At 37.2% G+C, this 18024-nt stretch overlaps 1 protein-coding gene and 2 pseudogenes across 1 annotated transcript in view; all 3 read right to left on the bottom strand.

Annotated features, from left to right (window-relative positions):
* Window positions 7233-10756, bottom strand: LOC104728917 (annotated as a pseudogene).
* Window positions 11128-13122, bottom strand: LOC109125213 (annotated as a pseudogene).
* LOC104726145 (calcineurin B-like protein 2) overlaps window positions 15573-18024 on the bottom strand; it is a 2470-nt gene continuing 18 nt past the window's right edge. Inside the window, exons 1-10 of the mRNA XM_010444937.2 lie at window positions 17923-18024; window positions 17322-17381; window positions 17067-17233; window positions 16874-16956; window positions 16709-16768; window positions 16516-16624; window positions 16376-16428; window positions 16206-16286; window positions 16011-16123; window positions 15573-15878 (exon numbers count right to left, since the gene is read on the bottom strand). The exon at window positions 17923-18024 is cut by the window's right edge and continues 18 nt beyond it. Coding sequence (XP_010443239.1) covers window positions 15821-15878; window positions 16011-16123; window positions 16206-16286; window positions 16376-16428; window positions 16516-16624; window positions 16709-16768; window positions 16874-16956; window positions 17067-17190 — 681 coding nt within the window. The 5' untranslated portion in view covers window positions 17191-17233; window positions 17322-17381; window positions 17923-18024 and the 3' untranslated portion in view covers window positions 15573-15820. The remainder of the gene's footprint in view (window positions 15879-16010; window positions 16124-16205; window positions 16287-16375; window positions 16429-16515; window positions 16625-16708; window positions 16769-16873; window positions 16957-17066; window positions 17234-17321; window positions 17382-17922) is intronic.

Below are 18024 nucleotides of genomic sequence, written 5' to 3'. Positions count from 1 at the left end.
ACACTAGTTTTTCCTCTTTAGTTTCCAACTGCGTATAACCAAATGTAAGCTTATGTGATCACATGATTCTGTAGTGGTTATGTTATCCTTCGACAAGCTTATGCTCTAATTAGCTAGTGTGCATCATGTTTGTCTTAAAACTCCTAACTAGGCACAGAGTGACCAGCGATAATATTTACTTGCAGGAACAACGGGCAGAGTTGTAAGTTTGTAGACGGTAGGTTTTGCTTTTAAAATTGGTCGAAGTTAAAGTCAGTGTAGCGACATAGTAGCTTGAGTAGGTGAATCAGTTTGATTTGAGCTTGTAACTTAGAGCTATACTGACCTTAACGGCTTAACTTGTTATTTTGGTTTAATTATGAGAATGATATTCTTAGATCTTTTGTTAGATGTTTACGTAGTAGCTGAATCAGTTTGTGTTTAGGATTTTGGGTATTTGCTTAGTTTGTATTTTCTTCTCTATCCTCTCTAAGTTAAGAATTGAAGTTCTGATTTTTAATGGCTATGAGAACTTATTTCAAAAATTGATCGGAGGGAAGCAATGAAGCATCTCTGTGTTAACATCTTCAAAGGGTTTTGTTCCTTCCTCTTAACACGCTTGTTGCTTCTTTTTGTTCATGTTCCTTACGTTTCTTTTCTCGTTCTGCAGGTTTCTTTTGGAAGCTTTGTGGTGAGATGATGGTTTGCTGCAGATAAAAGGCGACAAAATTGGGCTGAGAAAATAGCTGTAACTTGACAGTATCTTTTTGAATTCACTGCTTATGTATTAGGTTTAATGATGCTTTCATCTCTCTTTAGCCGTTACAAATATTATGGATTTTGGTGATGATGGTGCGTAGATTTTGTATGAAACGACGTCGCTTTGACCAAAAGAAACTCTTTCTCTCGTTTTTCAAAACGACGTCGTTTCTTATGTGGCTTCCACGTAAGCAACCACTAACGATCTCTTAACACCGTTACGGCTTGTGTATGTTTTTACACAGTTTTTCTAGTTGATGCAGTGAATTTGAATTTTATTCAAGTTAATGTATGGATTTGCTCATGGTCATAGCTGGGGTAGGAATTCAACATACCCCTTAGCTGGGGTATGAATATACCAATTTTTCTACAGTTGTCTGCATCAAAGATGTAAACTTCAACAGTACAACTGATGATGATATAACAAGTGGTGTGATTAGAGGCAAAATAGAAGTTCACCTACAGTTAATGCAGTTCTAACACTAGTAAAATTGTGTTGTATAGTTACAAATAATTGTGTAGATATAGCTTGTTTCCGTAGCAAAAACAAAATTATTACAGATTTGTGACAAAAAAATTAGTAATTATTTACTCGTCACAAACTGACGCTTTATCACAATTCGTAGCAGGTTTGCCACAGATTAGCGACAACAGAAATTGTAACCCTTTGCTACTAATTGATACAGTTATCTACGAATGTCTGTGACAATTTGCGTCAGAAGTATTAGTAGCACTTAGTTACAAAATGTTCTAAAAGATGTGTGGGCACAGCCTCACAACAATCTACATTGGAGGTTGTCATAAACTTGTTACTAGTTGAGACGAAGTGTTTGTCGCTAAGTATTGACTGTTAGCAACGGATATTCCGTAAGTATTAGCTACGCGTAAATTGTTACAAATTTGCGTCGATTGCTTACAAATTTATGTGTTATTAATTAGCTATGCATAGTAACAATAACATTGTAAGAAAATGGCTTCTAAATCGTAGGTTTGGTGGTCGATGCCTTATGATGCAAGACTTATTATACCGCGACAAATGGAAAACAAAAGTACAAAATACCTTTATATAGAGTTTAACCAGCAGACAAAATACTACAGGACAGAGTTTGAAACCAAAGTACAGAGCAAAGTTTGCGGACCAAACTGCATAACATAGTTTTAAGCAAAAGACTACAGAGCTGAGTTTTAACATCGATTACAAAGCAGAGTTTTAGAGGCAGATACAGAGCCGATATATAAACCAAAAGAGTCTGCTTGACTGAAACCAAACGAAGAGGGGTTCATCAGATGATGGCACTACCTTGAAGCTCCTCACCGTCATCGTCCTCTGGCTCATGAGTCTCGTCAGGCACATTAGTGGGATGACTCTGATCGATGTCATCAGCTTCAGGATTGGCATCTCGGTTCTCTCTATTGTTGGTTTGAGTTGGGCCGGTCACTGATGCACCCATACCGTTAGTTGGTTGAGCAGATGGGAAAGAGTGTGATGAACCTTCAGACATATATTGCTGCATAAATTCCACGACATTGGCCAGCTGCTCTTGAAGAGATGTTAGTTGACGTTCAAGAGAGATCCTCTCCACTGCACCAGCTGAGCTTTCTCCACGCTCACGGATGTAGTTTTTGCCCCCGAGACCGAAGATCCTCCCATTCTGAGATGGAACCACCTAATGAAAAAAGTATTGTAAATATCTGCTCTCATAAATGAACAAGCGAATAGGAATTGTTTATCAATAAGTGTAGAGAACAAAACTAGTAAACCATAGTTGTGGAAGAAGGATGAACAATAGAATCTTGTGTGTAGATTGAACACCAAATCTTAGAGTAAGGTTGAAACTGATCCAAATATATATCATAGGAGATCATGTTACCTGGAAAAACAGCTCATCCTCCTGAAGTCGAGTTAACCTTGTCGAATCTGAACCTCCTTGTGAAGCGCCATCCGAGGGTTGCGGTACTGCATCAACCTGTCTTTGAATTTCTTCTTCGATAGACCTTTCCTTATCATCCACATAAGTTCCATCAGCTTTGCGGTGAGTCTCTCAGAGAATTCGACGCATGGAAGGTAATATTCCTTCTTTTTGTCGCTATAAATGAAACATACATATATATATATATATATATAACTACTTCTACTATGAATAAGTGATGTTAAAGTTATAAACTCAGGATGATCAGAAAAAGTTATAATTAACTCTCGAAGCTGGTCGTATGAACGGGAACCAGAGGTGTGAGCATGTGGTCCAAAACCATCACGAGAAGACAAGCGATTCTCTGAAGCTATCTTGCTCTTCTTCCTTGATGCATCTGTACCCCAATACTCCTGCATCGTCTCCCAGATCTCCCCACTTATCCATTCTAGTTTATTACCAGAAACTTTAGCCTTCGAGATCATGTCTCTAAGATGGCCACCAAGAACATGATACCACAAATGATACACTTCTCCGCCAATTGCATCATCCCAATAAAAACTTTGCTGTAACAGGAGACAAAATATCTAGGGGTTAAGTAATGTGTCAATATATGGAGATGTTTGTATAATAAAGTATGAACACATGACTTACAATAAAATCACCTCACCATTGCATGAGCGCCTCATTGGGAACAGAGGAGATGTTATACCATGGTCCATCAAAGTGCCTCCGGATTGAAGCAACGATTGTTCTCCGTGGAGGGTTATCAAGCCCAAACCTGAGAAGAAAAAAAAAATGTTTTCTTATTTAGTACTGTTGTAGTGGTTTAGTAGTTACAATTGTGTTATACTTTTGGATTTGTAAACTTGATTAGCACCTGCAATCGTATCATAAACTAGTATGATTCGACAGCAACTGGTTGATCTCAGCTTGGAAGGCAAAGGTCTCTGCGTCCGCCATTATCGTTGATGGGAAGAAAAATATGTGCTAAGGGTTATGAATCGGAATTGAGAGCCAAAAAAAAAAAAAAACCTTGAGAGAGCAGAGAAAGTATTGATGCGAGATTTGGGAGGAGAAGCAAACAAATCTATATATAGTGGGAACCTCAGTTTTCTAGATCCTTCTGTTTTCCTTAAAATTTTCTGTGAACTCGTTGTTTGTTATAAGGTTTTCTAGATCCTTCTTCTCTTTTAATGTAAGTTGTATAGGATTAGAATTTGGATTATGCTAATTTGCTAGTTTTTTAAATATCTAAGACCCATATAATTTGCATCAATGATTATTATTATTAAATGGAAATACCAAAATACACCAATTTCCTTTTTTCTTTTTACTTTATTTTAATTTTTGATTTTCAAATTGCATATTTTTGTGTTAATTTTGTAATTTACTTTTTTCTTACATGACTTTTTCATATGTCTAGCAACAAATTACGAAATTGGTATAAAAGAAAGTTTTTACGTTTATTTTGGATAATGCTACAGCCAACGATTGTTTGCAAGATATATTGAAAGATCGTCTTAATTTGGATGATTATTTGCTGTAAAGGAGATTTTTTACATTTGTGGTGCTGCGCACATATCTTAAACCGTATTGTGCAAAATGGTTTGCTTGTGCTTGATGATGCATTGTATAAGATCAGAGAGACTCTGAAGTATATTAAAGGTTTAACATCCAGGAGAATAGCACTTGCAGAATGTGTAGAAGGTGAAGGAGAAGTGCTTCTATCTTTAGATGTACTAACTAGATGGAATTCAACATATTTGATGTTTACAAAAGTTTTGAAATATCAGCGAGCGTTGAATAGATTTAAGATTGTTGATAAAAATTACAATCATTGTCCCTCAACTAAAGAATGGAAAAGAGCAAAGGCTATTGATGAGATTCTGATGCCATTTTACAAGATTACTACTTTGATGTCTAGGAGAAGCTACTCAACTTCCAATTTATATTTTAGACATATTTGGAAGATTCAATGTTTGCTGGAAATGCACCAATACAATGAAGACAAGGCAATTCGGGATATTGATTTTTAAAGGGAATTTTGTGAGAAGTACTATTTTTATAATTAAAGTTGTGAGAAATGCCACTTTCACTTTTTCCTTTTCAATTATGCCATTTGTTGTTTTCATACCATATGATCAAAATACCATAATAACCTTTAAAACAATGAAAAAAAAGAAAATTAAAAAATAAATCATTAACTTTTGGGCAAGCATTTTGAGACTGACAAAAATAGTGATGATGTGACTGTTTCTTTTCTAATTATCAATGTTTAGCACTAAACCTAAACACATCTGGATATAAAAGAGATTGAAGTTGGTGGAGTTCTCCAGGTCAATAATATGGTTTTCCTCAGGGAATTCATCAATTTTTTTTTAAAAAATAGTCTATCTAGAAGTTAATAGACAAGATGGGTTGGAAAGACAAAAGTAAGCCTATTGTGGTCCACCAACAGAGACATACCTTCTCTGTATATCACTGTTGTCTTCCGAGAGTTCACCAATGTTTGGCTAAACGTCTTCGAACCTGTGCGATGGACAACACACATGTGAGTTCGATGGACTTAAGGTTTTAAAATAAAAACTTAGTCTATCATGAACTTAATAGACAACATGGTTGGATAGATAAAAAATTAACTGGTCCATAAATGAAAATGTAGTGGACTAACAAAGATAAAACTGGTCCATAGAGGTATACCTTCAATGTGAAGTAACATTGTTGTCCTCCGGGAGTTCACCAATGTCAATATGAACATCTTCAGACCTGTGAGATAGACAACAAACATGTTAGTGTAATGGACTTAATGTTCTAAACTAAAAAGTAGTCCATCAGGAAACATGGTTGGATAAACAAAAAGCAAGTGTATTGTGGTCCATAAATGAAAATGCATTGGACTAAACCAAATATAAGATTGGGCCACAGAGACGTACCTTCTTTGTGCAGTAACATTGTTGTCCTCCAGGGGTTCACCAATGGCATCCTGAACGTCTTAGACTTGTGTGATAGACAACAAACATGTTAGTGTGATGGACTTAATGTTATTTATAAAACAAATTGGTCTATCATGAACTTAATAGACAACATCGTTGGATAGAAAAAAAGTAAGCATACTCTAGATAAAATAAAAATAAAAACTAGTTCATAGAGATACCTTCTTTGGTTGATCATATTGTTATCCTCCGTGAGTTCTCCAATGTCAAACTGCCAATTGCAATAAATTTCATCCATCAGCAAAAGCGGATCTGGTCCAATATAAAAAGACAAGTTTCGTCTGTCAGCAAAAACAGATCTGGTCCACTAAATATGTTGAAGAACAAGTTTGTGGTGGACAAACCTGGCTAGGCGTTGGATCTGGTCCTTCGAAGATCCAACCTAGCAGCATGTGTTCAACGTCGCATCAGATCTCTTGTGATCTCAATCTAAGTTCTAGAAGTTTGTCAACATCTCCTTTGATGGCCTTATCGTCGCAGAAACCAATCGTCTGAGGCTTCTCTTGATTTCTCTGGCGCTTCTGTCAAATCTTCAGCTCCTTCATTATAAGGATTCAGCTTTAGCAGCTCTTTTAAATATGTTCAGCGGAATTTTATGGAAGAAAGAGATGGGAGAGAAGAACTAACGAGATGAGAAAGGGAATAAAGTGTAAAGAAAAAATAAAAGAAAGTGGGATAAGGTTAGGTTTTTGCAATTGAGACTGTGGGAGAGAGGGAGCAATTTGGTCATTTTAAATTGAGGTTGTGGCAACAGGAAAAAAGTTTTTTCAAAAATGGTATTTCTCACAAGTTTACACACTGTTCATGGCACATTTAATAAATTTCTTATTTTTAAAATGAGGGTGAGATTCGATAAATACTGGGAAGAATATAGTATTATTCTTGCAATGGGGACTGTTTTGGATCCTAAGATGAAATTTAAACTTCTGAAACGTTGTTATGATGAGCTTGATCCATCCAGTTCACAACAAAAAATAGATTTCCTAGAAGGTAAATTTATAAAGCTTTTTGAAGAAAATAGAAAAGCTTTTCCTTTGACTCGTGTTGTGAATTCTGCAAGAACAAATTTTCATGTTTCAGAACTAGAAAGTGAGAACTTGGACGTGCTAGAGGTAAGTTTTTGATAAAATTTTAAGATTAAGACTTGGACCTTGTTAATATAACTTTTCATATGATACAAGATCTAATCGACTTAGATAATGTTCTAGAAGTTGAAGAAGAAAAGTCAGCATTAAGAATGTATTTGGAGGACCCAAAATTAGAGATAAAAAGTCATCACAATTTGAACATATTACAATATTGAAAAGAAAATAGACAATATTTTGGTGCTCTAACATACAGGGCGATGGACATGCTTAATATCCCCATTACAACAGTACCTTTTGAATCCTCTTTCAGCATTAGGTCTTAGACACTTAAACAGTTGTGAGAAGTAAATAAAACCTAAGGGGAAAAAATATTGACTTTGAACGATCCAAAAAAAATGGATAGTAACGTAGAAGAGTTCATAATAGCAAGCAAAACCCAAAAAAATAATAATAATTAAGTTCAAAAAAGAGAAATAATCACAAAATACAAAAAAGCAACTCTAGATTGAGACACTGTTTGGGATCCCTTTCCCAGTAAGCCCACCTTCTCTTGTGTAATCCGTAGTATTCGGGTATAACAGAGTGTACGGTATGTTAACCGGTCCGGTCCTGTTCTTGAACCTCTTGTCATTGTTTCTCTTTATGATATTGTTTTCTATCAGCTCCAGTTCTTTCCCAAACCGTTTAAACGACTCTAAAGCCTCATCATCAACCGTCCAATTCGGTGACTCTCTCTGCCCTAAGTAGACCTCGTCCGTTGAATGCAGAGACAAGGTCTCTATGATCGAGATCCCAAGAAGAGTTTGTAACTGCGGCGTGATCGTCTTCAAGAACGCTACATCATTGTCTTCTGCCAGCTCAGTGTACTCAACGGTACCTGGCTCTGGCATAAACCGGCGGCTGACCATAGGCCGATTAGGGAGAAACCCCGCGTAAGGATACTGTCCAAAATTGACTGCTGCGTGAAGAGCAGAAGCGATCCAAATGATGATCGTGCAGGACTCGATGAGGTCGTCACGGGTTTGCATCGATGGCCACCATGATTCGTGTTGTTTGTCGCCGTGGCCTTTCGTTCGGAGCTCGGTCCACCATGACTGGATCTCTATCGGTTTGGACAGTTTCGTCATCCTTGTAATAGAATGAGTAGTACTCTGTGACCCACGTTTTGATCGCTGACCAAATCTCTAAACCGTCAACCGCATAAGGGTAATCCTCGATCAAAAGCTTAACACCATTGTCGCTATTTGGATCTTCCACGGCAACTCCTCTGCGGAAATAGAGCAATTTAAAGTTACGTGTCCCGCAAGACTCTAGGTTTACTTGTGACTCAAGAATTGTGTAGAAAGATACTTGATGTTTTACCTTTTGACAAGATCTTTGGGGAGAGCTTGATCGGTGAAAACCCAATTCTTGTAAATTGAAGAAGACAGTTCCATGGCGTATCGACCAGGGAAGACCGTTATCTCCAGAATCTGGTCTGAGTTTATGAGGACATGTCGCGCCAATGCATTGATGTTCATCGTGTCACGGAAATGTGGACCACACTGAGTTGCCTATTCGACGCTATTATAAACGGTTCAATCACCGCATGCGTTTGCAACCTGCAAAAACCATAAACAAACCGGTCACTTCAAACCAAAAATCAAATCTTTCTAGCTAGTCCACAATGTTGTCACCATTTATTTACCAATGGCTTATAAGCTGGTGATAACCGGAATCATTAACCGCTGTGTAAGCCTTTGCAAGCTGCCAAACCGATCCCTCTACTCCCATCTCTTCTGGTGTAAAAACTTTGCTCATGGATCCATGTGGTTCACCTTGTGTGTGTGGAAGACTCAGCTCTATGGCGAGTGGCTTCAGTGTTCCGTCATCTTGAAGCAACAAAAGGGTTCGAGTCGCGTAGGTTTTAGTATTTGTTGAGTTTATCCGCATCAAGAAAGGCATTATTGCATCGTGGTGATCCAATATGTATAGCTTATTCTGTTCCAAAGCCTTTTTTGTACACAACAACACAAAACCAACTGCAGTTAGCTACAAATGGCTATAAATCTGTTACTTGTCAAACAAGAAAACTATATTATACTTACTTCTTGGACATTGAGGCCGTTCATGAACGCTTCTATGTGCTCTTCGCGTATCGAGCTATCTTGATTTCCATACTTTGCAGAGTCCAGATTGCTCTTTGGTGGAAATTCCTGCATTTTTGTATATCCAAATTATTTAATAATTAAGCGAGATCAATCGATGAATTTCAATTATTCCAAAGAAGAGGTTGAATGATAAGATTTAAACCTGGAGACGACTAATCACTACTGGATTGAGACCAGCCAGCATTTCCCTTGCAAACTCTTCATCAGTTCTCCAACCCGACCTACTCTCTGTAACAATATAGGATCACTGTATGTCAAAATCTATAAAAAGTTTAGGTCTAAATCGACTATCTAACTGTTTATACATTACCTTTGAGAATGTCAGGCAATGGAAATTTCAAGAACCGTTCTCCATCATTACGAATAAGCTCTCTAAACATCTCCCAAGGAATAATTTCACGGAGCTTAGAAATGATGTGACCATTGGCAAGCTTAATACCACCGTCATAAAGGTGAAAAACATCTCCAAAGGAGTCAAACTCGTTGATGGTCTTGTTGCAAACAGAGACGATCTCAGGGACGAGCACTTGAGTCACCGCTTTGAGTGCGTAAATGAGGACATCAGAGAACTTCACATGACTAAACCGCTTATCACATGGCACGTATATGTTTAGGTTGAGCAAAGCCAGCCTACTCTCGGACTTAGGGTCTGATCAAACAATGACGTATATGTCAAGTAACCATTGAGTTTTGCAATGTACATATGATTTCAAAAGTTTGAGTTGACTAACCGGTTCTATTGTGTTTACGACCGGTTTTTCCACGACGGGGATAAGGAAGCTCAGGTGAACCACCGAGAACCGGACGGACTGAGTTAGGACCTTTCTCCGGAGCACCTTAGTCGTTGTAATAAGCGTAGTCGTAAACTCTGTCCCATTCTTTGAGTTCTCCTCTTTTCTCATCACAACCACTTCTCCTTCTATCTTCATCGTCTTCGTCTTCTTGGGGTATGGTATGAAGATAATATTGCAGAATTTTCTCAGAGTGAGGTTGAAGAAAAGGTGAAGAGAGAGAGAGAGAGAGTAGAGAGATTCTAAGCTTGGGGTATGCCGGTATGGTATGAAGATAATAGAGAGAGATTATAAGAATGTTCTTCTTTTCGCATATTACACAATGTTAATGTGATACTCTATTTATATTGAATCTAATACTGAACACCAAAGGGTTTTAGTTTTTACATTCTTTTCCTAAAATAAATTATATATCCAATTCCCGTAAAAGCATTTCCTCAAAACTACACCAAGTACTATGTATCGACATAAATATTCACGTTGTTCATTATAAAAAAGATAACGAGTTGAATTCTGAGAATATAGATTTTAATATTTATTATCTACTAGTATAATTAATATAACAACAGCTGTTAAAAAAAATAGTAACAAATAGTGTTGTTTTGACATTTTTTTTTTAATTTTGTCTCTTTGCTATGCAGGATTTTAAATTTAATATTTATATATAAAAAGAGAAAGTTATTTAGTTTTGTGTAAAATAAAAAAAAATTACATTCTTTATGAATGGAAGTTGGAAGGAAATACTTTTTTTTTTTTTCTTTTTTGGAAAGTTGAATGTAGTCTTCTCATTAAGACACCGAGTTTTACAAGACAAATCATTTATAAATTTTAAACATAATGAAAGTTTGTTTTGAATCAGCCTATACATGCATGAATATACGTTCATTTACTAGGAGAATTTTATTTTTATACTTGTCTAGTTGTCTTTATTAGTTGACGCTGAAAACGAAATTGTGATAGTCAAATTCAAATATTGTTCATTGTGTGTTGCTCACTAAATCCCTACCATATTATCTCCTAAATTTATCGTTTTTTTTCTTCTGATATTCATCAGTAACATTTTACCCCTTCATGATTTGCCATCAGTAACATTTTGTAACTGTGCTCATTTTATTTGCGTACAAATGATATGATAACATTAAAATATTCTACAGTGTTATGTTTTATGGTTCATTGCTATGTAAGAGGAGATTATAGAAGAACAGAAGTAAAATTACAAAAGTTTAGGACCTTTTCTCATAACTCTATCTCTTGATTTTTCTGTTGATTTCCTGCTGTTGAATTCATCATTTTGATGCCTAACTTTAGTTTTGTTTGTTTGTTGATGTTGTGCATGAACTTGGTAAGTTTAGTGTACTCTCTCTAGTTAATATATAAGATAAGGACATGGTCGGATTATAAGAATATTACAATGAAAATAAGATTACAAAAACACTCTAGTTATATGTCGACGGTATACTATGTTGATAAAGGTCTTTGTTGTTTTCGTGATAATTGAAGGAGGTTTCTTTCTCTATGCAACATTTATGGAACATAATTCTGTGTAACCCGATGTATCCTCAGAAAGCGTGGAAGATTCTTCAAAAGACACTGATGGAATTTGGAAAACAGGTCTAGGAGGGACTTCAAGAGCGTCCAGGTTTCCTTCCATCATCTCTACAACTCTGTTCATCGCTGGGCGATCTGATGGAGAAGATTGAATACACCACATACCCACCAATGTCATCTTCTTTGCAAGCTCCTCGTCTTCAATGCTGATTCCATCCTCGATAAGCCTTTCAATGTCTCCTTTCTCAAGATCCTTGTATATCCATTCAGGAAAATACATTGAGCTTGTGTTGGATGCAGAGGTTTGAGCAGCTTTATCTTTGTTCCTTGCTCCTATCATCTCAAGAACCAACATACCATAGCTATACACATCTGACTTGTGGGAGACTCTACCGTACATTTTTGAAAACAGTTCAGGTACAATGTAACCTATTGTACCTCTTGTGTCTAGCAATGACAAGATGCTTTCTTTCTTCTCGCATAGCTTAGCAAGGCCAAAGTCCGAAACTTTGGGGACAAAATTGTCATCTAAGAGTACATTTTGAAGTTTTATGTCAAAATGTACAATCCTTGTTTTGCAGCCATGGTGCAAGTACTCTAAACCACGAGCAACTCCAAGCGCAATTCTAGAAAGTACCGGCCAATCTATATCCATCGAGGTCTTGTCTGAGATGAACTTATCAAGAGACCCATTTTCCAAATATTCATAAATAATTGCTCTCTTGGAACCTTCAGAGCAGAATCGTAGGAGGGTAACAATGTTGACATGAGAAGTTTGACTCATGCTTGCAACTTCATTGATGAAGTCTTCACCATCATTACCTTTTGAGTCTTTTAAAACCTTCACTGCAACCATGCGGCCATCAGAAAGGGCTCTCTATATACCGTTCCAAATCCGCCTCTCCCAACTTGTTCCGCGAATGACTTTGTAATTTTCTTCACTTGTGCGTAACTATACTGCTTTAGTGGAATAAGTGCTTTAAGTTTTGGTTGTGAATTAGGGTCTTGAGGTTCTCTTGACCAAGATCATAGGATTTTTTTCGTTTTAGGAGAAACAGCGTTAAGACCAAGATCAGGAACAAAGCAACACCTACTCCTGAACTTAAAGTAAGAATATGAAACAAAAATATATCATCTGGCTAAGAACCTGTTTATAAGAAAATCTCAAAAATAGTATTTAGAATAAGTAAATTTAAAGAATAAAAGAAAGTTAAGCACCTATTTTTACTCCAGCTCCGTAAGAGATTCCTGCATCAATGGAACAGCACCAACGATTATTTGGAACTCAATACACCACACTACTACACTAGGATATGTTGCCAAAAAATCCTACCTTTCTTTCTTGAACCGCGAGTCATACCCTTATGTCGTTCATCTACACAATAGCAACTGAATTCATTTGAGCTCTTATTAAATCCACATGTATCCCCAGAACGTCTTCATATCACACATTCTTGGTTAAGTCCAAGATCAAAACCATCTTCAAGAGCCTTCTCTAGATTTTCTGCACTCGAACTTGTCTGCAGTGTGTTGAGGGAAGGTCCAGATGCAGGAATACTAACGTTTCTTTGGCAAAATCTCTTGAAGTCGTTTAAAGATGAACTGATCCCTTGAAGTAGAGGTGACGAGAGGTTTCTTGTCACATAGTAGTTTCTTTTGTGATCAGTTTTGTCACTCGGACAACCAAGCATGCCACCACAAGTATAAACTTCACGTGAAAAGTTACAGTCGTAATAAATTGTTAGGAGCTCGGTGTTAGGAGCAAACGGAAGGCCGTTATCCACATAGGACACATTTAAAGGAGCATGGGGACAAACATTGTTGATAAAATCCGTTCTGGCGAGTCTTATCCTACGAGTTATATAATTAGCGTCCAAGATTCTGAACTTCACAGAGGAGAAATATTATGGGATCGGGGTGTAAATATTACATTGTATTTAGGTTTCCTTATTTGTCTACTACCCTAGGGTTCTCACGCTTGTATATATACGCTATGTATCACATCTTAATAGGGTTGAGCCGTTCTATTCCTATCTTTACATGGTATCACAGCCAAACCTAGATCCAAAATTCTTGTGAATGGTTTCAATCATGACAGACACAGAGAAGCTTACGACTACTGTAGGAAAGGTAAAGAGATTGTGAGGGTGTCCGAAATCTCAACATCCTCGCCTCTTTACTTGCATCCGTCCGAAGGAACGGGAAGCTTGATCACCACGGTGCAATTGAAAGGGGACAACTACGAAGATTGGTCTAAGCATGTGTGGAATGCCTTGCGTACTAAACGAAAATTGGGTTTTGTCGATGGGACTTTGGAGAAACCAGTTGTGGCGGAATAAATTGAGCAGTGGGAGGTTGTTAATTCAATGATCGTGGCATGGCTGATGAATACAGTCGACCCGACGTTGAAAACAACAATTTCGATGGTGGATGATGCACACACGTTGTGGGAAGATTTGAGGTTACAGTTCTCGGTTGGGAATGGACCGAGAGTACATGAACTGAAATCAGAATTGGCGAACTGCAAACAGAAAGGAGATAGTGTAATGATTTATTTTGGGAGACTTAAGAAGATGTGGGATGAGCTGGCGGTTTACAAGCCTTTGAAGTCGTGTTCATGCGGTGAACTGGCAGCACATCTTGAACAAGATAGAGATGAAGAACGTACACATCAGTTTTTAATGGGGTTAGATGACGTTTGTTTCGGTGGAATACGATCTACTTTAACAAACATGGAACCGATGTTAAAACTGTCTCAAGTTTATCAGCGAGTGGTGAGAGATGAAAGACAACAAGGTATCACTTGAAGCACGGAAGAACATGTTGATGCAGTGGGGTTTGCGGTTCAAGCTGGGAGCAAAGGGAAAACAGGGGAGTTTCAATATCGCGAAAAGGCTGTTACATGTAGGCATTGCGGTAAATACGGTCATGCTCTCTCTGACTGTTTCCAGATCAAAGGGTATCCAGATTGGTGGGATGAACGTGGTAGAAATTATGGTGAAGGAAGAGGGGCTGGAAACAGAGGAGGTCGAGGACGTTTTGGGAGAGGGGGAGGAATGGTTGGAAGTTTTGGTCGGGGAAGAGGTTCTCATCTGGCTCATGCGAATGTGGCTCAGACTCACCCTGAGGTTGGATCTGCGAACTCAACACTTGCTCAACCCGTCGCAAACTCGGCGGCAACCACACGCAAAGAGTTAGATCGCGCCTCTCTACCCTAGTTTACCGACGAGCAGCTGACATCCTTGATCAGTCTTCTCAATCAACATAAGACAGCACCCTCGGCATCAAAAATTTCTGGTAAGACAGATATGATCATAGACTCTGGTGCATCACACCATATGACTTCGAATATCGATCTTTTGAGTGATATACAATCGATATTGCCTTGTGCTATACGACTTCCTGATGGAGATCGGGCTATGGCGTAAAAACAAGGGCGGATGTGTTTAGGTGGTGATATATGGTTAAATGGGGTGTTGTACTCTCCGGATTTGACATGTTCTCTTCTCTCTGTTGCCAAACTACTTAAAACAACTAAAGGGTTTGCTACTTTTACTGAGGATGTGTGTGTTTTGCAGGACCGTACTTTGAAGATGATTGGTGCGGGTGAAGAGTGTGATGGGGTTTACAAGTTCAGAGGAGTCTTTCGCGGTCAAGCAAACAAAACAACAAGCAGTGATCAACGTGAGCTGTGGCAACGACGTCTTGGGCATCCATCTGATCGTGTGCTATCTTATTTATCTAGTATTTTTGGTGTTGGAAAAACTGTTGGAACAAACAGGGGTTGTGATATTTGTTATCGAGCTAAACAAACTCGGGATTCATTTTCTGAAAGTAATAATAAAGCTAGTGCAATTTTCGATTTAATCCATTGCGATATTTGGGGAGCTTACCGTACTCCGTCTATGTCAGGAGCTGTTTATTTTCTAACCATTGTGGATGACTATTCTCTTGGCCTTAAATTGTGCTATGACGCTCTCTCTTACGATATAACTGATTATAACAAACAACTTGAGTAGGCATGCACATTTGTTGGACCTTAACCTTTTCATTTGAAACATATTGAAGATTTTCTTATATATTCTTCCATCAAAACTTGTCACCAGAGCAACCAAAACATTTCGGAGAGACAACAATTCAAAGGTCTGACTTTTATTAGAAGGCATCAACCAAATGAAGAAAACAAAAAGGTACTACTACATAAGCATGCTTTTCCCCCTAAGAACTGGCAAGAATATCCAGCATTATTAAATGACCTAGTTTTGCTTACAGTCAACAAATCCATGGAACTAATAAGATGAAAAAGCAAACTCAAATAACCAAAACAGGAAGCAAATCTTTATACTTTGGATTAATAAACTTAAAAAACTTTACATATCATAAGATCAAGATGCAAAAGTTGTATCTACAGACAGGCCGAGCGAAATCAAAATGGACAAAAACCAAACAAAAAAAAAAAGGAATTTTGCTTCACAAAAAAAAATCTCAATAAAATTTAAATGAGTTCAGAGATTTAGAGATGAAACAAATAAACAGCCATAACGAAAGAACAACAACCTTCAACAGTACAATGTCTTGCTGCTTGTTTTTGTTTTCTTCTTAGGTATCTTCAACCTGAGAATGGAACACAAAGCTTGGGAATGTAGTTGTGATATCCCTGCAAGCACACACAAAATAAGATCACGACCTTTACTACATAATTATCATAGAGAATGAGAAGAAAACAAAACTAAAGAAGCAAATTTAATTCAACTCCAGTTACATAGATAGAAAGATTTTTGAAACTCACTTGAGATACTGAAGAGTCATGTTCTTCAGAAGGCTGGGATGTCTAAGAACAAGGCTTCTCCACTCTTCCTTATCAATCTTTCCATCATGTTTTGTGTCTGCTTCCTCAAACGTCTGAACAATCAAAACTCAGGAAGTTACTTTCAAAGAAAAGAAAAAATTTGGGCGAAGAGGAAAAAGTAACTAACTAACTTACCTTGTCGATTATATCCTCTATGACAGTATCCTTCAAATTCATTCCAGATTCAGCAAGCGTAGCGACAACCATTTGTTTCACCTATACAGATGAGTGACGTTAATGTCTCTGAGGATGGATAAAGTGCACTTTTCACAAGGTTATTTATAAAGAAGATATGGAAGCTTTACCTCTTGTCGTTCGATGAAGCCTTGCTGTTTAAGATCATAGAGCTGAAATGAAACTGCAAAAGCAATATATATATACCATTAAAATATGAAACCAAAATAACGTGGATTTCATTACTCCTCAAGTTATTAAAGACACATACAGTGGATTTTGTCATCTATAGGCGCATTTGGGTGAAAGACAGAGAGAGCACGAGCAAACTCCTCAAACCCGAGTATTCCATTGTGCTTTGTATCGAACAAATCGAACACCTAGAAACCAAAAAACACATATCTCAACATTTCTTCTAAACTTAAACTTGACAAAATGGGTCTAAGAGCATTTAGAAACATTACCCTATCAGCAAACAAGCTCTCTTTTTTATTTGTCTTAAACAAAGCCAACTGAAACTCTTCCTGATACAAATAAATTTAACAAGAGGATTAGTAATTAGACAGATTGTGAGATCACCACTCAAGCTTTCAACTAATGAGCAAGATCAGACAAGCAGCTAGCTTTACCTTGTTTATCAACCCATCATCAATCACGGCACTGCTGATTTTCTTGAAGAGCTCATAAAGAGCTTCTATTTCACTCACACTAACTGCACCCAAAAAACAAAAACCCAATCATCATACACAATCAGAAAGTTTTATTTCATTCCTCTAATAGAGAAAAATAAATTTAAAAAAAAAAAAGATGGTAGGGGCATACAAACGGTGTCTCTTGCAAGCAATTCAGGGTCTCCAAGGCCACCAGAACCTTTGTACAAATCAAGATCAAAACACCCTAGTACAGAGGTGCATAAATGCTTGATACCGTCTATGCACTGCGACATGATATAATAATCTTAAAAAGCAACAAATCAAAACTCTCCATGCCTACAAAACAAAACCAACAAACAGTCAGAACTTTTTTTTATTTTGGAAGTCTATTAAGAAGAATGAACACTAAAACAATAAATTTTACCTTTCAACCATTTCCTAATTAGTCTGTAATGAACGCAACTTGCTTAAATCTTTCGCTTCACTGCAAGAAAAGAATCAGAGATCAAGAAATCATAATGTTGTTGTTTGCAAATCCTATATTGGTCCAATAAAGGCAAACACATTACTTACAACAAAACTAGAAAAAAAGTTAAAAAGTCATTGTCTCATTGATTGTGAGATTACTTACTCAATGTCCACACGATAAGAAACCTAATAATGCACACAATCTAAACACTAATCAAAGGGTTAACCTAAAAAACTTTTTCTCTCCCATAAACGTCACAACAATTAATATTAATCAATCGGGAATCCAAATTTTTGCATAATGATTAAAAGACAAATCGTATGATGTCGTAATTAGGGTAAATTCGATTAGTGGGTTTCTGAGAAACAATAGACCGATCTAGATCGATTTTTGTTTGTGTATGTATGGATTGATTCAAACAAAAAAAAATCCCAGATTCAATTACAGATACAAGAATATTTTGGTGTGTAAAGAAGTTAAAACTCAAAGAAAAAGAATAAAAAAAAAAAAATAGTAGATGAATTTGGATTTCATAAACATACGAAAGATTTATTACCGGATTAACGTTGATTTGTTGGATGCTTCTCAATCTGAAGTAGTCTCGGCTCTGATGTGGTGGTGGTTGAAGGCTTTGATAGCTGTGCGAGAAAGGTGGAGA

The sequence above is a fragment of the Camelina sativa genome, chromosome 11, assembly GCF_000633955.1.
Source record: "Camelina sativa cultivar DH55 chromosome 11, Cs, whole genome shotgun sequence".
NCBI classification, from domain to species: Eukaryota; Viridiplantae; Streptophyta; class Magnoliopsida; order Brassicales; family Brassicaceae; genus Camelina; species Camelina sativa.
Note: the sequence above shows the minus strand (reverse complement) of the source record. Positions and strands in the feature narration are given on the sequence as shown.